At 40.4% G+C, this 20,752-nt stretch overlaps 1 protein-coding gene and 1 long non-coding RNA gene across 5 annotated transcripts in view; one reads left to right on the forward strand and one right to left on the reverse strand.

The window, feature by feature from the left end:
• Window positions 1-2,464: 2,464 nt before the first annotated feature.
• On the reverse strand, window positions 2,465-4,206 carry LOC107201358. Its single transcript, XR_001520136.2, has 2 exons — window positions 4,039-4,206; window positions 2,465-3,934 (listed from the first exon to the last, which is right to left on the reverse strand). It is a non-coding gene; the product is annotated as an uncharacterized LOC107201358 (long non-coding RNA).
• Window positions 4,207-17,589: 13,383 nt separating this feature from the next.
• HACE1 (HECT domain and ankyrin repeat containing E3 ubiquitin protein ligase 1) overlaps window positions 17,590-20,752 on the forward strand; it is a 49,177-nt gene continuing 46,014 nt past the window's right edge. For 2 of the 4 annotated variants that reach the window (XM_033512856.1, XM_033512857.1), the window contains exon 1: window positions 17,590-17,775. In XM_033512856.1, coding sequence (XP_033368747.1) covers window positions 17,700-17,775 — 76 coding nt within the window. In that variant the 5' untranslated portion in view covers window positions 17,590-17,699. The remainder of the gene's footprint in view (window positions 17,776-20,752) is intronic. The other 2 variants (XM_015622408.1, XM_015622406.2) reach the window with 1 other exon arrangement.

The following is a 20,752-nucleotide window of genomic DNA, read 5'->3' on the forward strand; positions in this document are numbered from 1 at the left end:
GAATGAGCAGTGCTGAGGTCCTACTTATGTAAAATATGCATTTAAAAAAGGAGATGATTCATGTTAATAAGCAATTAAGTATTTATAACATAATCCAGGAATCGAGATCAGGTGTTGCAGAGGGGAGTAGAGGATTTTCTCTTATTTAAGATTAGGAATAATCAGGATTAGATACGGACATTAAACCTTTGGAGCACACAAGTTCTGCAGAGTTAGCATATCCAGAAACTGATTTGCTTAATAACAGGTTAAATAATTTTTAAATTACATACACATATATAAATCAGGCCTTGCATGGGGATAGATAACTCCCCAAAACTTTATTTAAATATCACATAAGGGTATAATTAGTATGTAAGTAGATCAATATTAATTCCTTTATGGTTGGATTTTGATTCTCACATTCACAGAGAATCTGATGCCCTATCTATATATAGAAAACTGGCCGAAAATGTTATTCAACCCCTGTTCCAGTCTTTTTGATGGTATTTTTTTAAAAGACAGAGACAAAAATATAATATTTCTCTTGTATATGTATATATAGCTGAGTGTAATTTTGTAGATTAATATGTTTAGATAATGATTTTGTTCCTTGATTAATTATTTAGATGCAGTACAAAAATCAAAGTTTCAGGTTAAAATAGCTATTGTCTGCTTTTGTGAAGAGTCAGAAACTAGGTCATTGCAAGAACTGGAAACATCCCAGTGGTCTGTCATATTCTATATTTTTATGTGTAGGTAATAGAGTATATCGTTAATGTGAGATCTGGCATGTCTTATTCTAGAACACCCTAATTTAAGTTGTGTCAGCTGTGAAACTTGCCAAGGGAGATAGAAGCCAAGCACAGTCTGTGGGTGCTAGGCTGTCTTAACAACTTTTATGTGACAGCTCAGAAGTCTCTTGACCTCATGGCCTAAACATCCTTGCATATAAACACAAAAGTTTTAAAACTCTAGGTTTCTGCTTTGTATACCTGGATGAGCTCCACAGCGCATCATCTTGGTGCTCCATGCAGCCCTACAATTAATCCAGGATGGGCAGCCTGAACATGGGGCTCTGCTAGTTGAGTCTTGTTCATGGGAAACTCATTCCAGCCCCTGGGAGATGCTGGCAATAAATGAAACTCCTCTGTAGTATCTATCTCCCTGCAGCCTTCTGCTGCTACTGTTGCTTGTGCATTTCTGTCTGTTTGTCCCACATGGCCACCAACACCATGAGTATGGTGCCTTTGCTCTGTGCTGACAGTTGCCCTCTCTGGCACCCCAGGCATGTTACAGGCATCAGAGTGCTGGAGGGTGTCACTTTCCCTCCCTTCTGTAACTCAAGTTACAAAGAACCAACGTACGAGTAAACTTCACCCAACAGTCAGTGGCTGCGTGCCACATATGGCTATGTTTTCTAACACTTTGTAATAGCTGTTTTTATCATGGCTTCATTTTCCATAAGTTAATATTTTTATTCATACATTGTCTTCAGAAAAGCTGAGCTATAATTATGGATGGTTTGTCCAAAGCATACAAAATAGACAATTCATCTCACTGATTTCTTTGGGGTGGCCCCAAAGAGCTCAGGGAGGGAAGTGAGTAACAGCCTAAGATAATAGCTCAGAGTGATGTAAACCATTCTGCTTCTTGTCCTGCATATCCTTTCCTTTCTTCCCAGGCTTCACACCCCCTTCTTGCTCCAAGGAAATTATGCAGATGATGATATAAGCAAGTGTGACAAGGCTGGGTATTCTGTGCAGTTATTTTTCCCAACTGTATATTTGCTTTAGATTATTAACTCTTCACTTACAAAATTGCTCTCAATTATAGAGCTGAATTCTTTGGCAACAGGCACAAACCAATGACAAACTTTGTGAAAAATAATAAATATTATAAGAAAGAAAAAAATACTATAATAAGAAAAAGCAATAGTGTTGTTATTTATTATCACTATATACTTGTGTTCTAGTGTGCTCAGAGTTTGTCAGGTGTTTTGAAAGTAACAGAGCAGGAAATGTGCATATTTGACATATGCACATTTCTCTCCCAAATGTTCATATGTCAAATCATCCTTCAGAACTGACGTTTGTTGAACTATCTCCTGGCCCATGTTCCCAAGCCATGGTACCAAACAAAGGGCTACCTACAAGATATATTCCCAAACTAAACTGCATCTTTTTTCTGGATCCAGAATCCCTCAGGCCAGGTGCAGCTGCAAACCCAAGTGGTCAGTTCCATGCAGCAGGGAGGACAAGGGAGGCCACAAGGTTCAGGAGCACCCAGAGGTACATGCTGTAAAACAGACTCCTCAGCTATAGTTTTGCCCCTCAGCAGGTCCCTTGTTGCACAGGAGCCTTGCATATGTCCAAATTCAGGAGGAAAAAAGATGAGCGACAAAGATGCTGAGAAGTATGAACATTTCAAAATCCAAATACGAGTTTCATGGAGTACAGGAAAACACACACACACAAAAAAGAAATCTGGAAAATCATCTTTTTAATATTTTTTTTTGGAAGCTAAACCCAGGATAACACTCTCAATCCTATCCTTCCGTACCCTTGCCACAAGATTTTAAAAAGACACCTTTTCTTAAGGTACACAACATTCCCATTTGCTTTTCTGGCTCTTCAGGCACGCTCCCTAGCCCCATCCTGCCCTCTGGAAAATGCTCTACTGCAAGGAGAAAAATGAGACAGAAGATTGGTAATACTCATCAGGTCTGCGTTGGTTTGTTTTGTGCATATGTGTGTTTGGGAGGTCCCAAGAGATAGTTGAAGCTGATGCAGAGTAGGTGGATGACGGTAGTGGTTATGGGTGGGCAAGTTTTTAAAATAAAAGTGGCAGCATAGATGATAAGGGATGTGATGGGCAATCTTAGGAATGCAGGGCAGGAAATGCATTGTGAATTTGTGTCTTTCCATGGGGAAAGGTATATATCATCTATCATCATCACTGTCAATGGTTAAAACTGATGTTGAAAGAAACATCAATCTATGACTGTCGTGGTGTAACCCCAGTCAGCAATCAAGCCTCACGCTGCCGCTTGCTCACTCCCCCACCTGTGTGACTGGGGAGAGAATTGGAAGGGTGAAAGCCAGAGAACTCGTGGGTTGAGATGAAGACAGTTTAATAGGGAAAGCAAAAGCCAAGCATACAAAGAAAAGCAAGGAACTAATTAATTGCTACTCATGGGCAGGCAGATTTCCAGAAGAGCAGGGCCCCATCACGTGTAACGGTGACTTACGAAGATAAAAATGCCACCATGCCAAACGTCCTCCCCCAGTTCCCCTTTCTTCCTTACACTTTATGTATTGATCATGATGTCATAGGGCCTGGAATATCCCTTTGGTCAGCTATGGTCACCTGTCCTGGCTGTGTCTGCTCCCAGTCTTCAATACACCCCACAACTTCCTTTCCAGTGTGGCATCATGAAAAGCAGAAAAGGCCTTGGTTCTGTTCAAACCATGCCCAGCAATAACAGAAACATCTGTATTATAAACCTGTGTTCAGCAGAAATCCAAAACACAGCCCCATACCAGCCACTATGAAGAAATTTAACTCTACTGATGCTGAAACCAGCATATTCCATCCCATTTACATCATGCTCAGGTCCCACACTGTTCAATACAACCTCATTAACCACCACTTCCCTTCCGAGTCTTTGATATAACACAAAGACATTGTTCCCTTAGCCTATGGACCACCCCTGTCCACATAATGTCCACAAAACATCTGTTAAATTTATGTAGTCCATGACTTTGGGCTCCATCTGTTATGGTCACTCAGGACAGGAGAGGTTGCGTATGTGGGGAGTTAGTGGGCACCAAAGCCAACTCAGGTCAGGTCACTGCTGCACTGCAACTGCCTCTTGTAAGGCTTCTCCTCGTAAGGCTTCTCCTCCTTCTTCCCTTGTAAGGCTTAGGTTGGGTGGTTCCAGTTACAGTAATTCCTGAAACACACAGCTCAAATCATAGTTTACAATAGTTTAAAGGCACATCACATTACAATCTCAACCCCTGGTCCTTGGTGGGGTCACAAGTCCCACCAGCAAACCTGCTACAGCATGGGCTTCTCACGGGGTCACGTCACATCCTCCTACAGGCATCCACCTGTTCCAGCATGGGGTCCTCCATGGACTACTTGTGTATCCCTGCTCTCTTGCGGACTCACTCACCCATCACAGACCCTTCAACTCAAGTTCACACTGGAGTTCTAGCCTGCCCAGTACAGCAGCACAGAACACAGCAGCAATGCCTGGCTACCCGCCAGCCCAGGCGCATCGCCATGGCTGTTATCAGAATGTTCCCAGGCACAACAGAGTGAGGTGATAAGCAGTACAGCAGCAGCACAAGAGAAAAGCAGCCAATAATGAACACAATACAGTCAAGCAGACAAGCCCCATGGAAGCAAAGGAGACTGCCCATTACTAGCTAAACAGCGCTATCAGATGTAAATTCAGTCTGACACATCCCAATCAAATCTATCATTATCTCAAACTCTTTGAACCCCGCATTGGGTGCCAAAATGTTTTGGCATGACAGACATGGTTTAACCCCAGCCAGCAATCAAGCCCCACACGGGCACTTGCTCACTCCCCCACCAGAGAGATCAGGGAGAGAATTTGAAGGGTGAAAGCCAGAGAACTCATGGGTTGAGATAAAGATAATTTAATAGGGAAAGCAAAAGGCAAGCACACAAGCAAAGAAAAACAAAGAACTAATTTACTGCTTCCCATGGGCAAGTATGTTCAGCCATTTCCAGAAGAACAGGGCCCCATCTCACCTAACAGTGACTTGGGAAGACAAATGCCATCACTTCAAATTTTCCCTTCCTCCTTCTTCCTTCCACTTTATATACTAAGCACGATGTCAGTATGGTCTGCTTTTGGGTCACCTGTCCTGGCTGTGTCTCCTCCCAGTCTCTCATGCATCCCCAACTTCTTTTCTAGCGTGGCAGTATGGAAAGCAGAAAATGTCTTGGCTCTGGGCAAGCCCTGCTCAGCAATTACAGGAACATTTCTGTATTGTTCTGTGTTTAGCACAAATCCAAAACACAGCCCCATAAGAGCAACAGTGAAAAAAATTAACTCTGCCCCAGTTGGAACCAGCACAATAACTTTGTCCTAAAATTGTAAAACTAGAAAAGCACATACTGAGAACAAGAGAATAACATTTAAGAAGCGATTAAGCATCAGGCAAGGAAAGAAAACTCTCTTTTAATGGAATACAGTAACTCTATTAGCTGTCTTCAATGAAACTTGAGCTTGGGTTGTACTGACTAGTGTAAGGATACCTATGAAACCAAGTGCTCCATGAGCTTCTAGTGTAAGAGCTGGGGTGCTACACTACTTAGTCTTGTGACTTGAACAAGATCTTTAAATGGAAAATTCTAGTAGATTGTGTTTATAGGTGTTGAAAAAATATAAATATTGTTATCTTACTGATCTGAAAATTGATTTTTTTTTCTGTTGGAAGCATTGGACTTTCTGCAGAAATTATCTGTGTCAGATATATTTTTAGATAAGTTCTGGAATTTCATTGTCATGTTGACATTTTGCATCGCTCCAGTGGTACTCATTATAAAATAATTGATGAGCACTAAATCAATGTAAGTTATCTCCTGAGTATGATTCTGAATCCCTTGTGACTGTGTTAGTGGCCAATATGTCTAGTTGCTTTCCAGAACAGAAAGTACACACTAATGATCTGATTATGTACCAAAAACCAAACAAGATTCCAGGAAAATTACAAGACAGAAGTTGAGAGAAACAAGAAAAAAAACAGGTTTTCATCCTTTACCTTCTTACTTGTAATGTTTGAGAAGGATTATTATAAGCAAAGGATACTGTTATAATAAATTATGCATAAGGAAAAAGCTTTAACATCCCAAAACATTTTCCCTCCTAAATTTTGAAACATCCTACTACAGCCCATTCATTTTAAAAATCTCAGAACAGATCTCAGCAGAACCCGAGTCATCAATAACCTATGGTTTGCAGCCATGCTTGCCCCAGATGGCAGGAGCCTTTCAGCCACGGAATGCAGGTTCAGACTACTGGAGGCTCCATCATCTCCTTTCCTGCCCTGTCCTGTGTATGAGTGCATTTTGTGTGTCCTGTTTTGGGATTAGTATTAGGCAGTTGCAGAGTGGTGTCTCTGCTCTTTGTCATTTTCTTACTACAGAGAAAACCAGAGCCAAACCCCACAGCACCTTAAATCTGCATATTAGGATGCCTGCTCTCATTGGAAATCAAAGAAAATGCCCCCAGGGACGCTTGTGACCATCGAACAGTGCATTATGAAACCTGAAGATACAAAAGGTGAATTAAATTTTAATAAAGTAACTTTAGTAAAATTGCTTTCAGTTAATAGCTGAATGCCAGGAGTCGGTCAGCTTCAGTTAAGTGGTTTGTAAGGCTGGAGGTGTGAGGTGCAGGGGAGGCTGACAGCCTCTGTGAGGATCCCATAAGATGGCCTGTCTGCAGTGAGCCAGTGAAGGAACCAAAGATTCAGAGTTTGATTTCCTGGTAAGTGTTGTGGCACCTTGGGATATTTCAGCTACAAGATGATTTGTAAAGGGGGTTTAATTGTGTTATGGGTAACCTATTTGTGATTGCTGAGGAAGCAAATGCTGTAGCTTGTCACTGGATCTCATAGTAAAGGAAGCGAAAGCAAATCTGGGTCAAAGCATATTTTGCTGTTTTGTCTATTTTTTCAGAATCTGGGAAAGATCCTACTGGAATATTGCCTTTTTTTCACAAGGTCTCTTTACAGATCCTGGATATCACTTAAACTTTTTAAGCACAACTGAAAGATTCCGTGGACTGCAGAAATAAAGGGTTGAGCAGAGGCAGAGAAGCAAACAGCAGTTTTGCTGGAGATCAGAGCAGAGCAAAGCAGCACAATATGAACAACCAGCAGAAACAAGAACAGGAGGTTGTGACTGCTGGTAGTAGCTAATGGGAAACCGGGTGAGCAAACAGGTAGCAAATGCAAGACCAGTGTTGGTGTGAGTAGCAAGAGGTAAATAGAGAGTCCCTCAAAAAAAGTGATGTAGAGCACAGCTCCTTTGTCAGGGCTCAAATGATGAACTATGAGGGAAGAGATTGTAAAGTATTCCAGGAACAATGATCAATACCTGTCACTTGGATGTCTCTAAACCTGGACTGGAAATGGAAAGTGGACTTATTATCTTACAAATATTCAGACCTGTGGTATTAGAATATGGTTAAGACTATTAGAAAAATAAAAATAGCTTTACAGAAAAAAAGCCCAAAGTCTATAGAGCCTTAAATTCCATCTCTGATGGAGAAAATGTGTGGAAAAGGACAAGTGGGGAGGGACAAATCCCTGCTATGTCCTTCCAGTGAGTCTCTAGCAGAAGAGTTAAATCTTCTAGAAACAAATATGCACAGGGGCTATATTGGGATCTGATCGTTCATTTTCATTAATATGTTTAGGACTAGCAATATTATTCCTAGATCACTTTCCCCGCAAATATTTCAACATGATCAATAGTTTTCCCCTGCCTAGTTAGTTATCAGAAAGGAGCCAATCAGAATAATTTACTGTAATTCATTAAGACTGACATCTTGTGGTTGTTTTTCATATGACGCCTTCTGTCCGAACTTCTTAGGAAAGATCGAATTTATCCCTTGGTTTAACCAGCTGTTGTAAATCCTCTCTGTGTTACTGAGGATGTATTAGACACACGATTCTGAAAATTATTCAGCAACCCCACCAGGGAGCTGCGAAAAGAATTAATGCTGTATAAAAATTTAATTCTCTTTTTTATTTGCCCCGCAGAGCTTTATGGTGTTGAATTGTTAATGCACAAAAGCATTCTTACCACTGCAATAACAGCCTCTTTAATTGTGTCTCTGTTTACATGAAAATATTTATCATCTTGAATAGTTTTAAAACTGTTAGTAATCTTATCCTGGAACACCAAGCAAACTTCAAGGTGTTGGCTAGAGTAACAAGGGAGTCTCCTCTGGTTTGAAATTCTCTTTAATGATGTTGTCATTTGTGAGCTAAAAGTTACCATGTCTAGAATGTGTATAGTGAGCTCTGCCTTTTGCATGCATTGAATCAAGACAGTTACTGGGACTCAGCTGTGCTCCCCAAGGTTTCATCATGTATTTTAGTGTGCTGTGAGGGTAAAACGATGCACCTCCTATTTCTGCAAAATAGGATCCATTTCAGAGAATACTATTTTTGCCAGTCCAAAGACTATAGAAATTTCCACATTATTTTTTAATCTCAAGGATTGCGTTAAGAGGCTCTAAATTCACATTCTTCTAAATTTTAAGGTGGAAGTTTCTTTTTTAGACAGATGTTTGCAACTGGTAATGTGTTGATACAAAGCTACAAAGTAATTGGGATGTTTATTTGAAACTCTGCAATCTTCTATTGGTACTTGATTAGCTTGTTCATAGGCATCAACAGTGTCTGCAGGAATGTTTTACATGAAGCCTGGGATATCAAGGGTGGTCCACCAGTATAGCATCAGTAGCAAGTAACAAATATCTCCAGTTATTTTATCAAGTGAAAAAATGTATGTAACTGTGTATGTAACTAATTAATTTATTTATTTGCTTGAGAAAAGAAAGGAGATTGCCTTCCTTTGAACTTTTCTGACTGACAGAATGCTTCCTTGTCTCCCAACAACTAAAAATAGCTGAGTTTCAATGTACTCCCAAGATGAAAATGAGTTGATTAGGACCAAATTAATAGATTTTGCTTGTCCTTCAAAACAGAATCAGCTCTAGAATGACAGCAAATAGTGTCAGCCTGAATGCAATTTTTACAGAGTTAACAAGGACCTGAAACAGGGAGAGCTAGTGAAAACCTCAGTATATCATCAACTCAAAATTTGCAGCAAATGGAACAAAATAATGGTTCCACTGTTGGTTCAACATTTTTAGGTTGTTGTTTAGGTTGTAACAAAGTATTTCAGCATTTTTCACCCTGCAGGTTTCCTTTTTCTGATCTCTGCTTGAGTGTAGTGATGATGAGTTACAGGACCTTAAGTCATGTTTATTGTTGCAGAATTGTAAACATGCTTGTTCTAGAAACATGAGAGAATATAAAGAAATGGCCATCATTATCTAGAGAAAAAACTTCCCTAAAATCTGTAGAGAGCTCCTGCTGCACAGAATAAAGGTGCAAACACAACTAACCAGAGAAGTGGTAGGAAAAACATGACAGCCAGAAATAATCTTGGAAGAGCAACATCACCAGCGTTAGAGAGACAAGAACAGAATAGTTATTGATTTCTTCTTGGCCAAGCAGGTGTATAAATACTTGGCTCTTCCCTGATTCCACCTAGACTAATACTGAGAGAAGCATAATGATTAGCAGAAAAAAAACCCCTTTTGTTTATATTTTACTTGCTCTTTGGTTTTTTTTTTTCTTAAAAACGCTTTGTGCAGAAAATGGATTTTACTAAAAGAAGAGTGATGATATTTTTAAATATGAGACATAATCATAAGCTTTTCAAGCTCCAGTAAAGACAATGCAAACTTAAGGGCTATGACATTATGAAAATAGTTCAAAGTATCTTCACTCTTATCCTTGAGCACTCTGGATTTGTTTTGAGGCACATTAAAGCTTCCTTTTGAAAAATTAATGTAAGGGAAATGTAGCACAAATATAGCAGAAATAGAACTGGTAGGACCTGCTTCAGACCAGGAGCCTGGGTGAATTAGATGAAGAGAAAGTTTAAAAATATATCTTCAAGCCTGGACATATTATTTTTGAGAAATTTCAGCAATCCAGCTTAAAGGAAATGTAGGTAGGCGTCAAGTAGCACTAACTGCTCCACAGAGAATAGAAATGAATGCTGCACAAGCTGTAATTGATGGTCCTTTGGTTTAGAAATTTTGACAGTCAGTGTAAATCATGTGGGTCATAAAAATAGACAATAACATTTTAAAACTTATTTTAAAAAAAACAACTACTCCTCTTTTCCAGCAGTGCCATAATCTCAGAAAGAGAAACCAGGATTTAGTATAGTTCACATAGCAAAGCAGCAAAGAAATAAAAGGCAAGATAGTTCAACAAGGCAGAGAAAATACAACTGGAAAAAGTGGGGGGAGTTTTTGTGATGTCCTGAGCCATAGCTGCTGACCTGTCAGTTGGCAGAATCAAAACAACTGTGGTACTTTCAGGGTCCTCTCTGAGAAATTTTCCTTCCTTGATTAAATGTCTTCATCCTAAAATGAAAAGAAATGCAGTCAAGGGATACATAGTTTGTACTTTTCTAGAACATAGTTTTCAATGTGATCTAGGGAACTAAGTTTGTCCATTAAAATAATATATTAAAATTACTACAAGAAATCCCATTAGGTGATTAAAAGTCAGCATCTTTTTACATAGGACCATATTATTCAAAAATAAGAGAAGGCATAGAAATAATAGATCTTATTTTGTGAGTTTTTTATAATCATTATTATAATTTATTATTGTTGTGATAATAATAAAATATAAAAATATAATTTTAAATATTAATAAATAATTTAGCCTCTATTAATATTGCTCTGGCATCTATAGCATAAAAAATGAGGATTAGAAATCAAATCTATAATCAGCCAAGTTCACATTTTTTTTTGACAGCAGAAATAAGTGTAGTGATAATCCATATTACTATTATTGACTTTTAACCCCATTGACCAAAAAAGTGGGGTTTCATTGATTGTTTTTAAGATAGATATGCAAATTAAAAATTGATTTCCATTACAATTAACACATAAAAGTGAAACAGTTTAAAGCTACATTTTCTTACCCTCAATACTAATGATAACAAGGTGAAACGTAAATTTTGGAATCCAAAAATCTCAGAAAAAACAAGGATTCATGTATACATGTATAAACCTTATCTATCCAATGATGAAAATTTTTGCTAGAAGTTTCACTGTGGTAGCATTTTACATGTCCAGATATACTAAAACACAGCAGCATGAATTAGTGTATAGGACAGACATGCAGCTGTGTCAGCACTGGAATTCTCAGAGATACATATAGATCCTCTATTACTGTTTTCATTGGGATTATGCACAGTTCTCTGACTGCAGTGCCTTGATCCAATTTCCTCAGTCCTAAAGAGTATACATCCAGCAATAAGAATGGATCATTTATGGGATAACTGAATGGATCATGGGTCTGGAACACCTGTCCTACAAAAATAGGCTGAGAGAGTTGGGGCTGTTTGTCCTGGAGAAGAGAAGGCTCAAGGGAGATCTTCTGTGGCCTTGCAGCACGTAAAGGGTGCTTGCAAGAAGGCTGGAGAGGGACTTCTCACGAGGGCGTGTTGTGATAGGGCAAGGGAGAACGGCCTCAAGCTGAAAGAGGGCAGGTTTAGAATAGATATAGGAAAAAAGTCTTTACTGTGAGGGTGGTAGGCACTGGAACAGGCTGCCCAGAGGTGTTGTGAATGTCCCATCCCTGGAGGTGTTCAAGAGCAGGCTGGATGGGGCTCAAAGAACCTTGGTCTAGTGGAAGGTGTCCCTGCCCATGGCAGGGTGTTGGAGCTAGATGACCTTTATGGTTTCATCTAATCCAAAATATAATTTGATTCTATAAAGACAAGCCTCCCCCAAGAGCAGAAGGAAAGCACCATGCATATGTTGCCTGTGAATATCTTATGTTTTTTGATGGTAACATGGGGAGGAGGAAGGTAGTTGAAGGTAGTTGAAGGTATCTGTGAATTAAGTTGATCTCTATCTCTACTACTCTATTACAATTCTGGAAAGGTTCTGTTATATAGCTTCATCTTCATTGCAGGCAAGTCCCAGCACAGTACATGCTGACAGTTTTCAGTCTTAGTCTGCTGGCATGTCCAGAAGAAGCTGAGTCAGCCCACAAGAAGTACATGGCTGTTGGGAAAAATGGCTCCAAGCCACACTCCAAAGATGTGCTGGCTCCTAATACTGCAATGCAGTGGAGGAGAAAATCTCTGCTGGCAGAACTGCTTCCAGGAAGAGCTCAGATTGCATTTAGAGTTCACTGCTAGGGAATGGAACCAAGGCAAGTGGAATTGCAGTGGGAAGAACTTATGGTCATGCCTGTCTATCTGGAGTAGCCCATAAAATCATCATACTCTTTTCAGATTTTTAGTTAATTCCTTGATGAAACATGGACTACCATGCTATCTTGATTTGTATCAGAAAGTGTGGCTAGCAGGACCAGGGCAATGATCATACTCTTGTACTCAGCAATGGTGAGGCTGCACCTTGAATCCTGTGTTCAGTTTTGGGCCCCTGACGACAAGAAAGAAATTCAGGTGCTGGAACAAGTCCAGAGAGTGGCAACAAAGTGGGTTAAGGGTCTGGAGTACAGTTTTATAAGGAATGGCTTAAGGACCTGGGTTGTTTAGCCTGGGGAAAAGGAGGCTTCAGGGGACCTTATTGCTCTGTGCAACTACCTGAAAGGATTTGGTCGAGCAGGGGCTGGTCTCACCTCCCAAATAATAAGAGATAGGATAAGAGCAAACAGATTCAAGATGAATCAGAGGAGGTTTGGATGGGATGTTAGGAGAAATTTCTTCACCAAAAGGGTTGTCAGTCACTGGAATATGCTGCCCAAGGAAGTGGTTGAGTCACCATCCCTGGAGGTATCTAAAAGTTGGGCAGTACTGGTACTTAGGGATATGGTTTAATGCTGGACATGGCAGTGCTGGGTTAATGGTTGGACTCAATGATTCTATAGTTCTTTGCAGGCAAAATAAAAAATTATGCTCTTTTATCTAATCTATATTTTTCCTTTCTGCAGAGATTTATATTTTTTGTAAGTAGTCTTGTCTCATAATTATCCTGTAAATTAATAGGGCATGTTGAACTGAATTTGACCAGAAACCCTTTTATTTTTTTGGTTAAAGGAGACAGCAAACTATAGATGAAATGCACTTTCCCACATATTGAATTTGTTCCTATATTCTGGCGTTTGGTGATGACCAAAGGTCCAGTTTAGGACTGGATGCTTGAGCTCAGCACTGTCCAGAGAAGGCTCTTCATTAATAACTAGGAATCCAATGACAGAAAAGGTGTGAAAAAACCTGAGATACAAAGTTTACTAAGTCTTTATGCCACAAATTTCTCTTGGCATTTAAACATGGAAAAACCAATATCAATCCCTCACTTCTATGCTGTAGGCTAACTAGCTTAAAGTTCTTCTAATTTTGTATGTCTTTGTGAAGAATGTACAGAGGAAATAACAGAATGAAAGAGCTGAATGTTTTTAGTTTTACATAGCACTGCATTCCTTTTCTGACAACAATCTGCATTCCTCCCAATCCTGAAAACAAAATAATTTTTGTCTCTGAAGAAAACTTTTCTTGTAAAAAAATAAATTCCACAAGCACCAGAGTTTTGACTGTTAAGGATGGTATTATCTTTTTTGAAAAGAAACAGTCTACCTCTCATCCTCCTGATACTGCTCACAGCAATGAGCATTCCTGTACGAGTCAAGGACAGTGTTTCTTTCATAGGGCTGATAACTGGTTTGATTTAATTCACTGTGAAAGACAAGTTTGACCAATTCCTTGTAGGCAGTTGAACATGACATCTTCAGATATGTAAGTGCAAGGGACAGATATATTGAGGTCCCCTTATCTCATTACTGAAGGGAACTCTGCTGACTACATTCAGTGACCAAATGACTTAAAGCTTAGGTGGTAAGTTGGGAACCTTAATCTTTCCTTGAGATGTCAATTTTTTCCTTGACATCAATAAAAATAATACAATTTGGAACTATGGCTATGCCATAGTGTAAACAAATTAAGCTAATTTTACTATTTTCAGCTAATTTTATTTACTTAAAAGGTCTCAATTTAAGACTTAGTCTTACTACAGGTGTCTTATAAACACCTCTGAAGGTATCAAATTCTAGTGCAATACCCATTTCTAAACTAGACAGAAATAATTACCATGCAAAAATGCCTAATTCTCCACAGCAGTCAATATAGGCATAGACAGCTGCAATACCACTGGAAAAGCACACTGTTAAATAGAAATTTCCTAGAACACAGTAAAAGCTCATAGATTCAAGCTGAGACTTTTTTGGAATGGTGAAGTCTAATACAAAGCAGTCTACTAAAATGAGAAATGTTAGCCATATCTGCAGCCCTCAAACCATCTGGGTGGGTCTGGAATTAAATCAACCACTGAAAGAGAGGGTGTGTTGTGACCATTGACACTGACCATTGAGATCGTATCACCCCTACCTGGATTGCTTTCTGACCTCCACTGGCTTTTCCTTCCTTGAAGTTTTATACAGTCGTCAATTAAAGCAGTTATTGAACATTGTAAACTTCAGGCTGTAGTGGAAAGCATACAGCTAGAAAGCTGCAAATGCCCATCCATATGTCCTATCTGTTTGGGAATGTCTTGACAAGTAGAATGTGCTTGGCAAGAAACCCGAAACAGGATCAAAAATGGAGGGAAAGAAAACAGGGATGTTCAGAGTGATGGTGTTTGTCTTCCCATGTCACCACGATGCTTGGTGGAGCCCTGCTTTCCTTGGCATGGCTCAACACTTGCCTGCCCATGGGAAATGGTGAACGAATTCCTTGTTTTGCTTTGCTTGTGTGTGCAGATTTTGTTTTACCTTCTAAATTGTCTTTGTCTCAACCCATGTGTTTTCTCACTTTTACCCTTCTGATTCTCTTCCTCATCCCACCTGCAGGGAGTAAATGAGCGGCAGGGAGGGTCTGAGTTGCTAGCTGTGGCTAAACCACAACAAAGACCCCAGGAGACAGAGAGTAGAAGAACCTGTATTTAGGTCAAGGAAGACCTTGTGTTTAGGGTTGGAGACTGTGTACTTTATTGCTATGGAAATGAGTCAGTTAGTATGTATGCTCATTCCCTTCTTTCCTGAGCAGTTTGTGACAGTATGGAAGATAATAACCACCAAGATTTTATCCACTCTCTGTCCCAAGAAGAACTAAGAAGAATTTAAACCACAATGAGATCTAGCAAGGCTGACTAAGTAAGAGTAAGAACTTGTATTATCTCTTCACCATCCTAGCATTTCCTACCTGCTGATTGCAGATCACAGTGAAACACTCTACATTTAAAACAAAATTTACTTAGGATTTTATACTGTTGTATCAATCCTTTAAATTTTAAGGATGCATCCTGAATATATTTTGTGTTTAGCACTGAATTAAAGCGAAATACATACAAAATTAGAACATTATATGACTGATTGCATACTCCTAATGTTCTTGTTTTATCCCATTATTTTGGTACTTTTAAAAGATGCCACCAAATATGTCTTGTGGCAGTGTTGCACCAAAGGAATATTACTGTACTTACAGAAGGTTTCAAAAGATATTAATTTAGAAAAAAACATACATTCTCCAGTTTCCTCACTTTTCTCTTCTTTGATTTCTATGAACAGTTGTTCACACATATTGTAGTTCTAACATTAGGTGCATCTGGAATCATTCTCACAGAAAAGGAAAGGGACCTCAAGTGGTCACTTAATTAATCCTCTACACTAGTGAGAACACTTAGAAATTGGAATAAACGCTAACCTCAGCCCCTAGAAACTTGGAATAAAAGTAAATAGCTCTCTAAGACCCTGTGCAGAGAGGAGCCTGTGCCGCAGCAGATTTGCTGGCAGGAATTGTGACCCCGTGGGGACCCACACTGGAGCAGCTGGTTCCTGAAGGCCTGCACTCCATGGAAGGGACTCATGCTGGAGCAGTTCATGAAGAACTGCAGCCTGTGGAAGGGATATATGTTGGAGAAGATTGTGGAGGATTGACTTCTGTGGGAGTGACTCTTCACTGGAACAGAGGAAGAGTATGAGATGTCCTCCCTCTGTGGAAGAAGGAAGGGCATAGAGAGTATGTGATGAACTTACCACAGCCCTTATTTCCTATCCTCCTATGCTGCTGGTGGGGAGAAAGTAGAGAATTTAGTCATGAAGTTGAGGAAGAAGGGAGTTGTGGGGGGAAGGGGTATTTTTAAGATTTCATTTTTGTTTCTTATTAACCTATTCTGATCTGATTGGTAATAATTTAATTATTCCCCCCCGCCCTCGATCGTATCTTCATGACATTCATTATTTTTCCACTTCTACTTTGTCCTGTACAGTGTTTCTTTTCCAGATAGCAGAGTTCCAAGTCAGTTCTCACTTACATGGAAGCCAATTCACAGGGCCTTTTGCAATAGAACAAGGGGTCATGGTTTTAAACTGAAAGAGGGTTGATTTAGATTAGATGTAAGAAAAAAGATTTTTACAATGGGAGTAGTGAAATGCTGGAACAGATTGCCCAGAGAGGTGAATGCCCCAGACCTGCAGACATGCAAGGTCAGGTTGGACAGTGCTTTGAGCAACCTGATCTAGTTGAAGATGTCCCTGTTCATTGCAGAGAGGTTGGCATGGGTGACCTTTAACAGTCTATTCAAACTTAAACTATCCCACAGTTCTATGATTCTTGATTGTCCTGGTAGTCCTTTCTCGACCTTTTTCAAATCTTAGATAGCTTTTCTTCATTTTTCTAAGTCAGAGTCATTGGAGCATTTTACAGAATGAAACAATGAGAACATTACAAAGAACCAGATCACAATGGATACCCATGGAGTCCCATATACTTCCTTGCATTTGGAAGTTGATCACAAATAAAATCTTGTTGGGGTATGATTTCTTTACATTCAGTTTTCACATAATTTTTTTAATTCATGCTTTACAGCATTGTCATGTAGCCCATACTCCCTTGGTTTGCCAAGATTGCATCAACACCTGAAGCATCATTAAAGACAAAATACCCAATACTGAACGCTCCTGCACGCTTGACAACACGTATTATGGTGCCAAAGGAAGAAATTAATTGACAGACTCATGCTCGTAGTTGTTTCCTTGCAAAGTTCCAAGTGTCTGTAGTTTTTGTGCTGGCACTAGAAGGGCAATGAGGCTGGTGAAGGGTCTGGAGCACGAGTCCTGCGAGGAGAGGCTGAGGGAGCTGGGGGTGTTTAGCCTGGAGAAAAGGAGGCTCAGGGGTGACTTTATCACTCTACAACCACCTGAAAGGAGATGGTAGCCAAATAGGGCTGGTCTCTTCTCCCAGGGAACCAGTGACAGGACAAGAGGACGTAGTGTTAAGCTGTACCAAAGGAGGTTTAGGCTGGACATTAGGAAGAAGCTCTTCACAAAAAGGATGATGAGGCATTGGAATGGGCTGCCCAAGGAGGTGAGGGAATCACCATCCCTGGAGCTGTTTAAGAAAAGACTGGGTGTGGCACTTTGTGCCATGGTCTAGTTGACATCGTGGTATTCAGTCATAGGTTGGACTAGATGATTTCAGAGGTCTTTTCCAACCTGATCGATTCTGTGATTCTGTCCCGCTCAGGTGCGTTTGCAGCCCCATTCTCTTCCGTGGCTCCGGGGAAAGGAGCCCGCACGGGCAGGACCACCTGGCAGGGGCGGCTTCAAAAGGCAAATCAAAATTTTTATTTTTGTTTGTAACAAGCAGACGTTTAAAAACCCATTTTCTACGAGCTTTGAAAATTTATCCCCACTACCCTTTTCCTTCCTTCGGAAAAAAAGCAAACTGAGGGAGACCGCCACCGCCCCCAGCTCCGCCCCGCGCATGCGCGCAGCCTCCCGGGGTGGTGGCGGCCTGGGCGGCCTCGGCGCCGCCAGCGCCGCGATGGGCTGAAGGCAGGCGGTAGCGGCGGTGTCCGTGGCTCCGGGCTGGGCGCTCCGAGGATGGAGAGAGCCATGGAGCAGCTCAACCGGCTGACGAGGTCCCTGCGCCGCGCCCGCACCGTGGAGCTGCCGGACGGTAGGAGCGGGGCCCTGCCGTAGCGGTCGGTCCCGGCGGCCTCCGCGCCCGGGCCGGCGGGGATGAGTTGAAGCGGCTGGGGAGAATGGAAACGGGTTCCTCTCTCCGCCGCTGGCAGGCTCTGTTTATTTGTCGTGTTGACGGCAACAGCGGCGTCCCCTTCCTTCCCCCGCTGCCTCGCCGCCTCCGACACGGGGCGCGGGGGATCCCTGCCGGCTGCTGCCGGCCCTGAGCCCGGGCGGGTGGGTGGCCGGGGTGCCGGGCACTGCCTGTATTCGCTTTTAAATCCTTCCTCGGTTGACGGAGTAGTGATGACAAGTCTTTGTGGGTTTTTAGTTTTTTTTTCTTTAATTTGTTTGTTTTTTAGTGGTGCTGAATTTTGTTTGAAAAGGTATTTTAAGTCACTGTTACCTGTCACAGCCTAATTTTTTTTGGCTCTAAACCACTTCACATAGAAGCTAGTCCCCCATATCAGGATGGATTTGAAGGCAGAGCTTCAGGCTCTAATGGCGAGTGGTTTGGTGTTCCAGACAGGTCCAGTTTTTGTGAGAACTGACTGTAAAACTCGGATATACAAAATTTCTGTTCTTGTGAGTCATGTGCTGTCACTGTGCTTTCTTCAGTGTTTCTTTTATTTATGAGTCTTTGGCTCCCTGCCTGCCAGCTTTCATCTCCAGTGGTGGAGGAGAGGGAGTAATATTCTGGTTTCTCAGTTTGGACTTCCTGGTGTCCTGAACTTTGCTGCTACACCCTTCACTTCCTGTCACCTATCACAATTCCAGTGTCTTCCAGTGCAGTTTCTCATAAATTTCACTTGACAGGCAAGTTTCAGGCAGATTTTGCTGCTGCTTGTAAGCCTTTGAATGAATGGCAGCAGTGAAAATTGTCGTAATACTACTAACTTAACCTTAGACTTACAGAAATAATGGAATTGCACCAGTTTAACTAATTGAAGATGCCAGTATGAATAATGCTTTGCTCAACCTGTGTCAGTTGGAGCTGCTTTAAATTTACTCCAGTACTAAAGTAGGTAAATTGATTCTGAATTTTGTCTGTTTTCTTCACATCTTGGGCATTTTTATCTTACACTTCAGAGTGTGTCTATGGAATGGCAGTGCAAGTTCAAGCTCTGAGATCTTTGGAACATGTACTTCTGTCACCCAGTAGTGCAAGTTCAAACCCAGAGACTTTTGGAACAAGTTCTTCTATCCCCTTGTAGTGCAGAAGGAACAAAATTCTATGCTTTCCCTAGGAATTGCCTGAAACAAATTGGTGGGACTGATATAAGGAGATAAGTGGGCTTAACACACTGAAGTCTCAAATTGCATTCCAAGAAGATCTCTGTTCAATGGCCATCCATCTTTAGGTCTGTCTTAGCTCGTTAGGTATCTTCTTTCTTGACCTTGGTGTTCCTTAGGTTCATGCAGGTCTGCCCAAACTCTTCTTGAGAATCAGGTTTGGCTTGTAGTATGTTGTTCCAAACATGTACTGACAGGATCAGCTTGGAATATTCCACACTGGTCTAGGATAATACGTAGTTTGGTGGCTTCTTGTGTGCTGTGTCTGGTCTCTTAAATTATGATTCCCCTGCCCTGACTCTCCTGTTGCATTTGAATAACTTTAATTTGACATTTAATTTGAAAGATACATAGTTTACCCCTCCATCCTGAAAGTGAGAGTCATAGTTTTCTCACAGGAAATGGAGATGTATGTTTGAATTTACTTATGCTGAAGAAAGCAATAAATCCAGGTATTGAACTTCCAATGCATGTGCCATAGCTGTTAGAGTATTATGTGGCCAGTGCTGACACTTCTTTAATATTGTGATCTCTGCCAGCTTTACTACATTATCTCTGAGGAAATAAAGTCACAAGTGTATCTTGCTAGGGCAGGATTCTAGATGATGAATTTCAAATGTTTTTTTTTTTAAAGCAAGTCTTTAAAGTTTTTAAAGCAAGTCTTTAAAGTTTTTAAAGCAAGTCTTTAAAGTTTTTAAAGCAAGTCTTTAAAGTTTTTAAAGCCCGAGTCCAGTGCCAGTGAGTACCCTGAGCTTGAAAGTAGAACTTTTTTTTTATCACTCCCTCAAAGTATCCTTCAGCAGTTGTTTTCTGGACACTTGAGAGTTTGACACAAATTCTTAATGCTACTAGTAAGGCTCAGTGCTTAAAAACTAGGTCTTGCAGCCCAAAGCTCTGACACTGTGTTTGATGTGCCTTTTTTTTTGTCTTTATACACAAGATTTGAAATGCAAGCAAGTTAACTAGCAAATAAGTTTGGTAAGTCTATAGGGTGTATAATGCTTTTTCTCTATCTGCTGAGATGTAGTTCATGTCAACTGGATGTTTTTTTGTGACTAGAGAAAATAATCACCAAAGACAGGCATAGAAGCTCCTTAGTCCCACACCCTTTTAGTTACTTCTGTACAGAAAAACTGGGAAAATCTGTATGTGGTCCACAGTGCAATTTCTGTTAATAGAATAGCAAAAGGCTTAGTTTTGTAACCGTGCCATAAAATGCATGTTATGGCCCAGCTACGCTTGTATTTAACCGCTGTCTTTTTCTAGATCACTATACTTGCAATGTAGTTAAATTTAATTGGAATAAATATTAAGCATTTCAGTTAGGTGTTTAAAAGTTTATTTAAAAGTTTTTCCACCTTTTTTTGCATGTCTTGTATAGGGCTTGATTGTGGAAATATATAAGGATGTCATGTTTAAATTTAGTTGATGGTTTTAAGTTCAGGTTTTTGTTTTATTTGGAAAGCTTTATCTTCCTGCCAAAAGTTCAAGATTTTTTTTTTTTTTTTAGTTTGTGTATACTGGGAGCTAATCATGGATAGATTTTAAAAAAATTGCTCAAATATTTTTCACAATTGAAATTTATTTAGCATTATTTAATTTTATTTTAGGACTCTTTTTCTCTCTGTCCCCTCCCTTCCAGCTTGTTCTTCCCCCAGGAGTCAAATTCTAGGGATGTG

The sequence above is a fragment of the Parus major genome, chromosome 3 (genome assembly GCF_001522545.3).
Source record: "Parus major isolate Abel chromosome 3, Parus_major1.1, whole genome shotgun sequence".
In the NCBI taxonomy this organism is placed as follows: Eukaryota; Metazoa; Chordata; class Aves; order Passeriformes; family Paridae; genus Parus; species Parus major.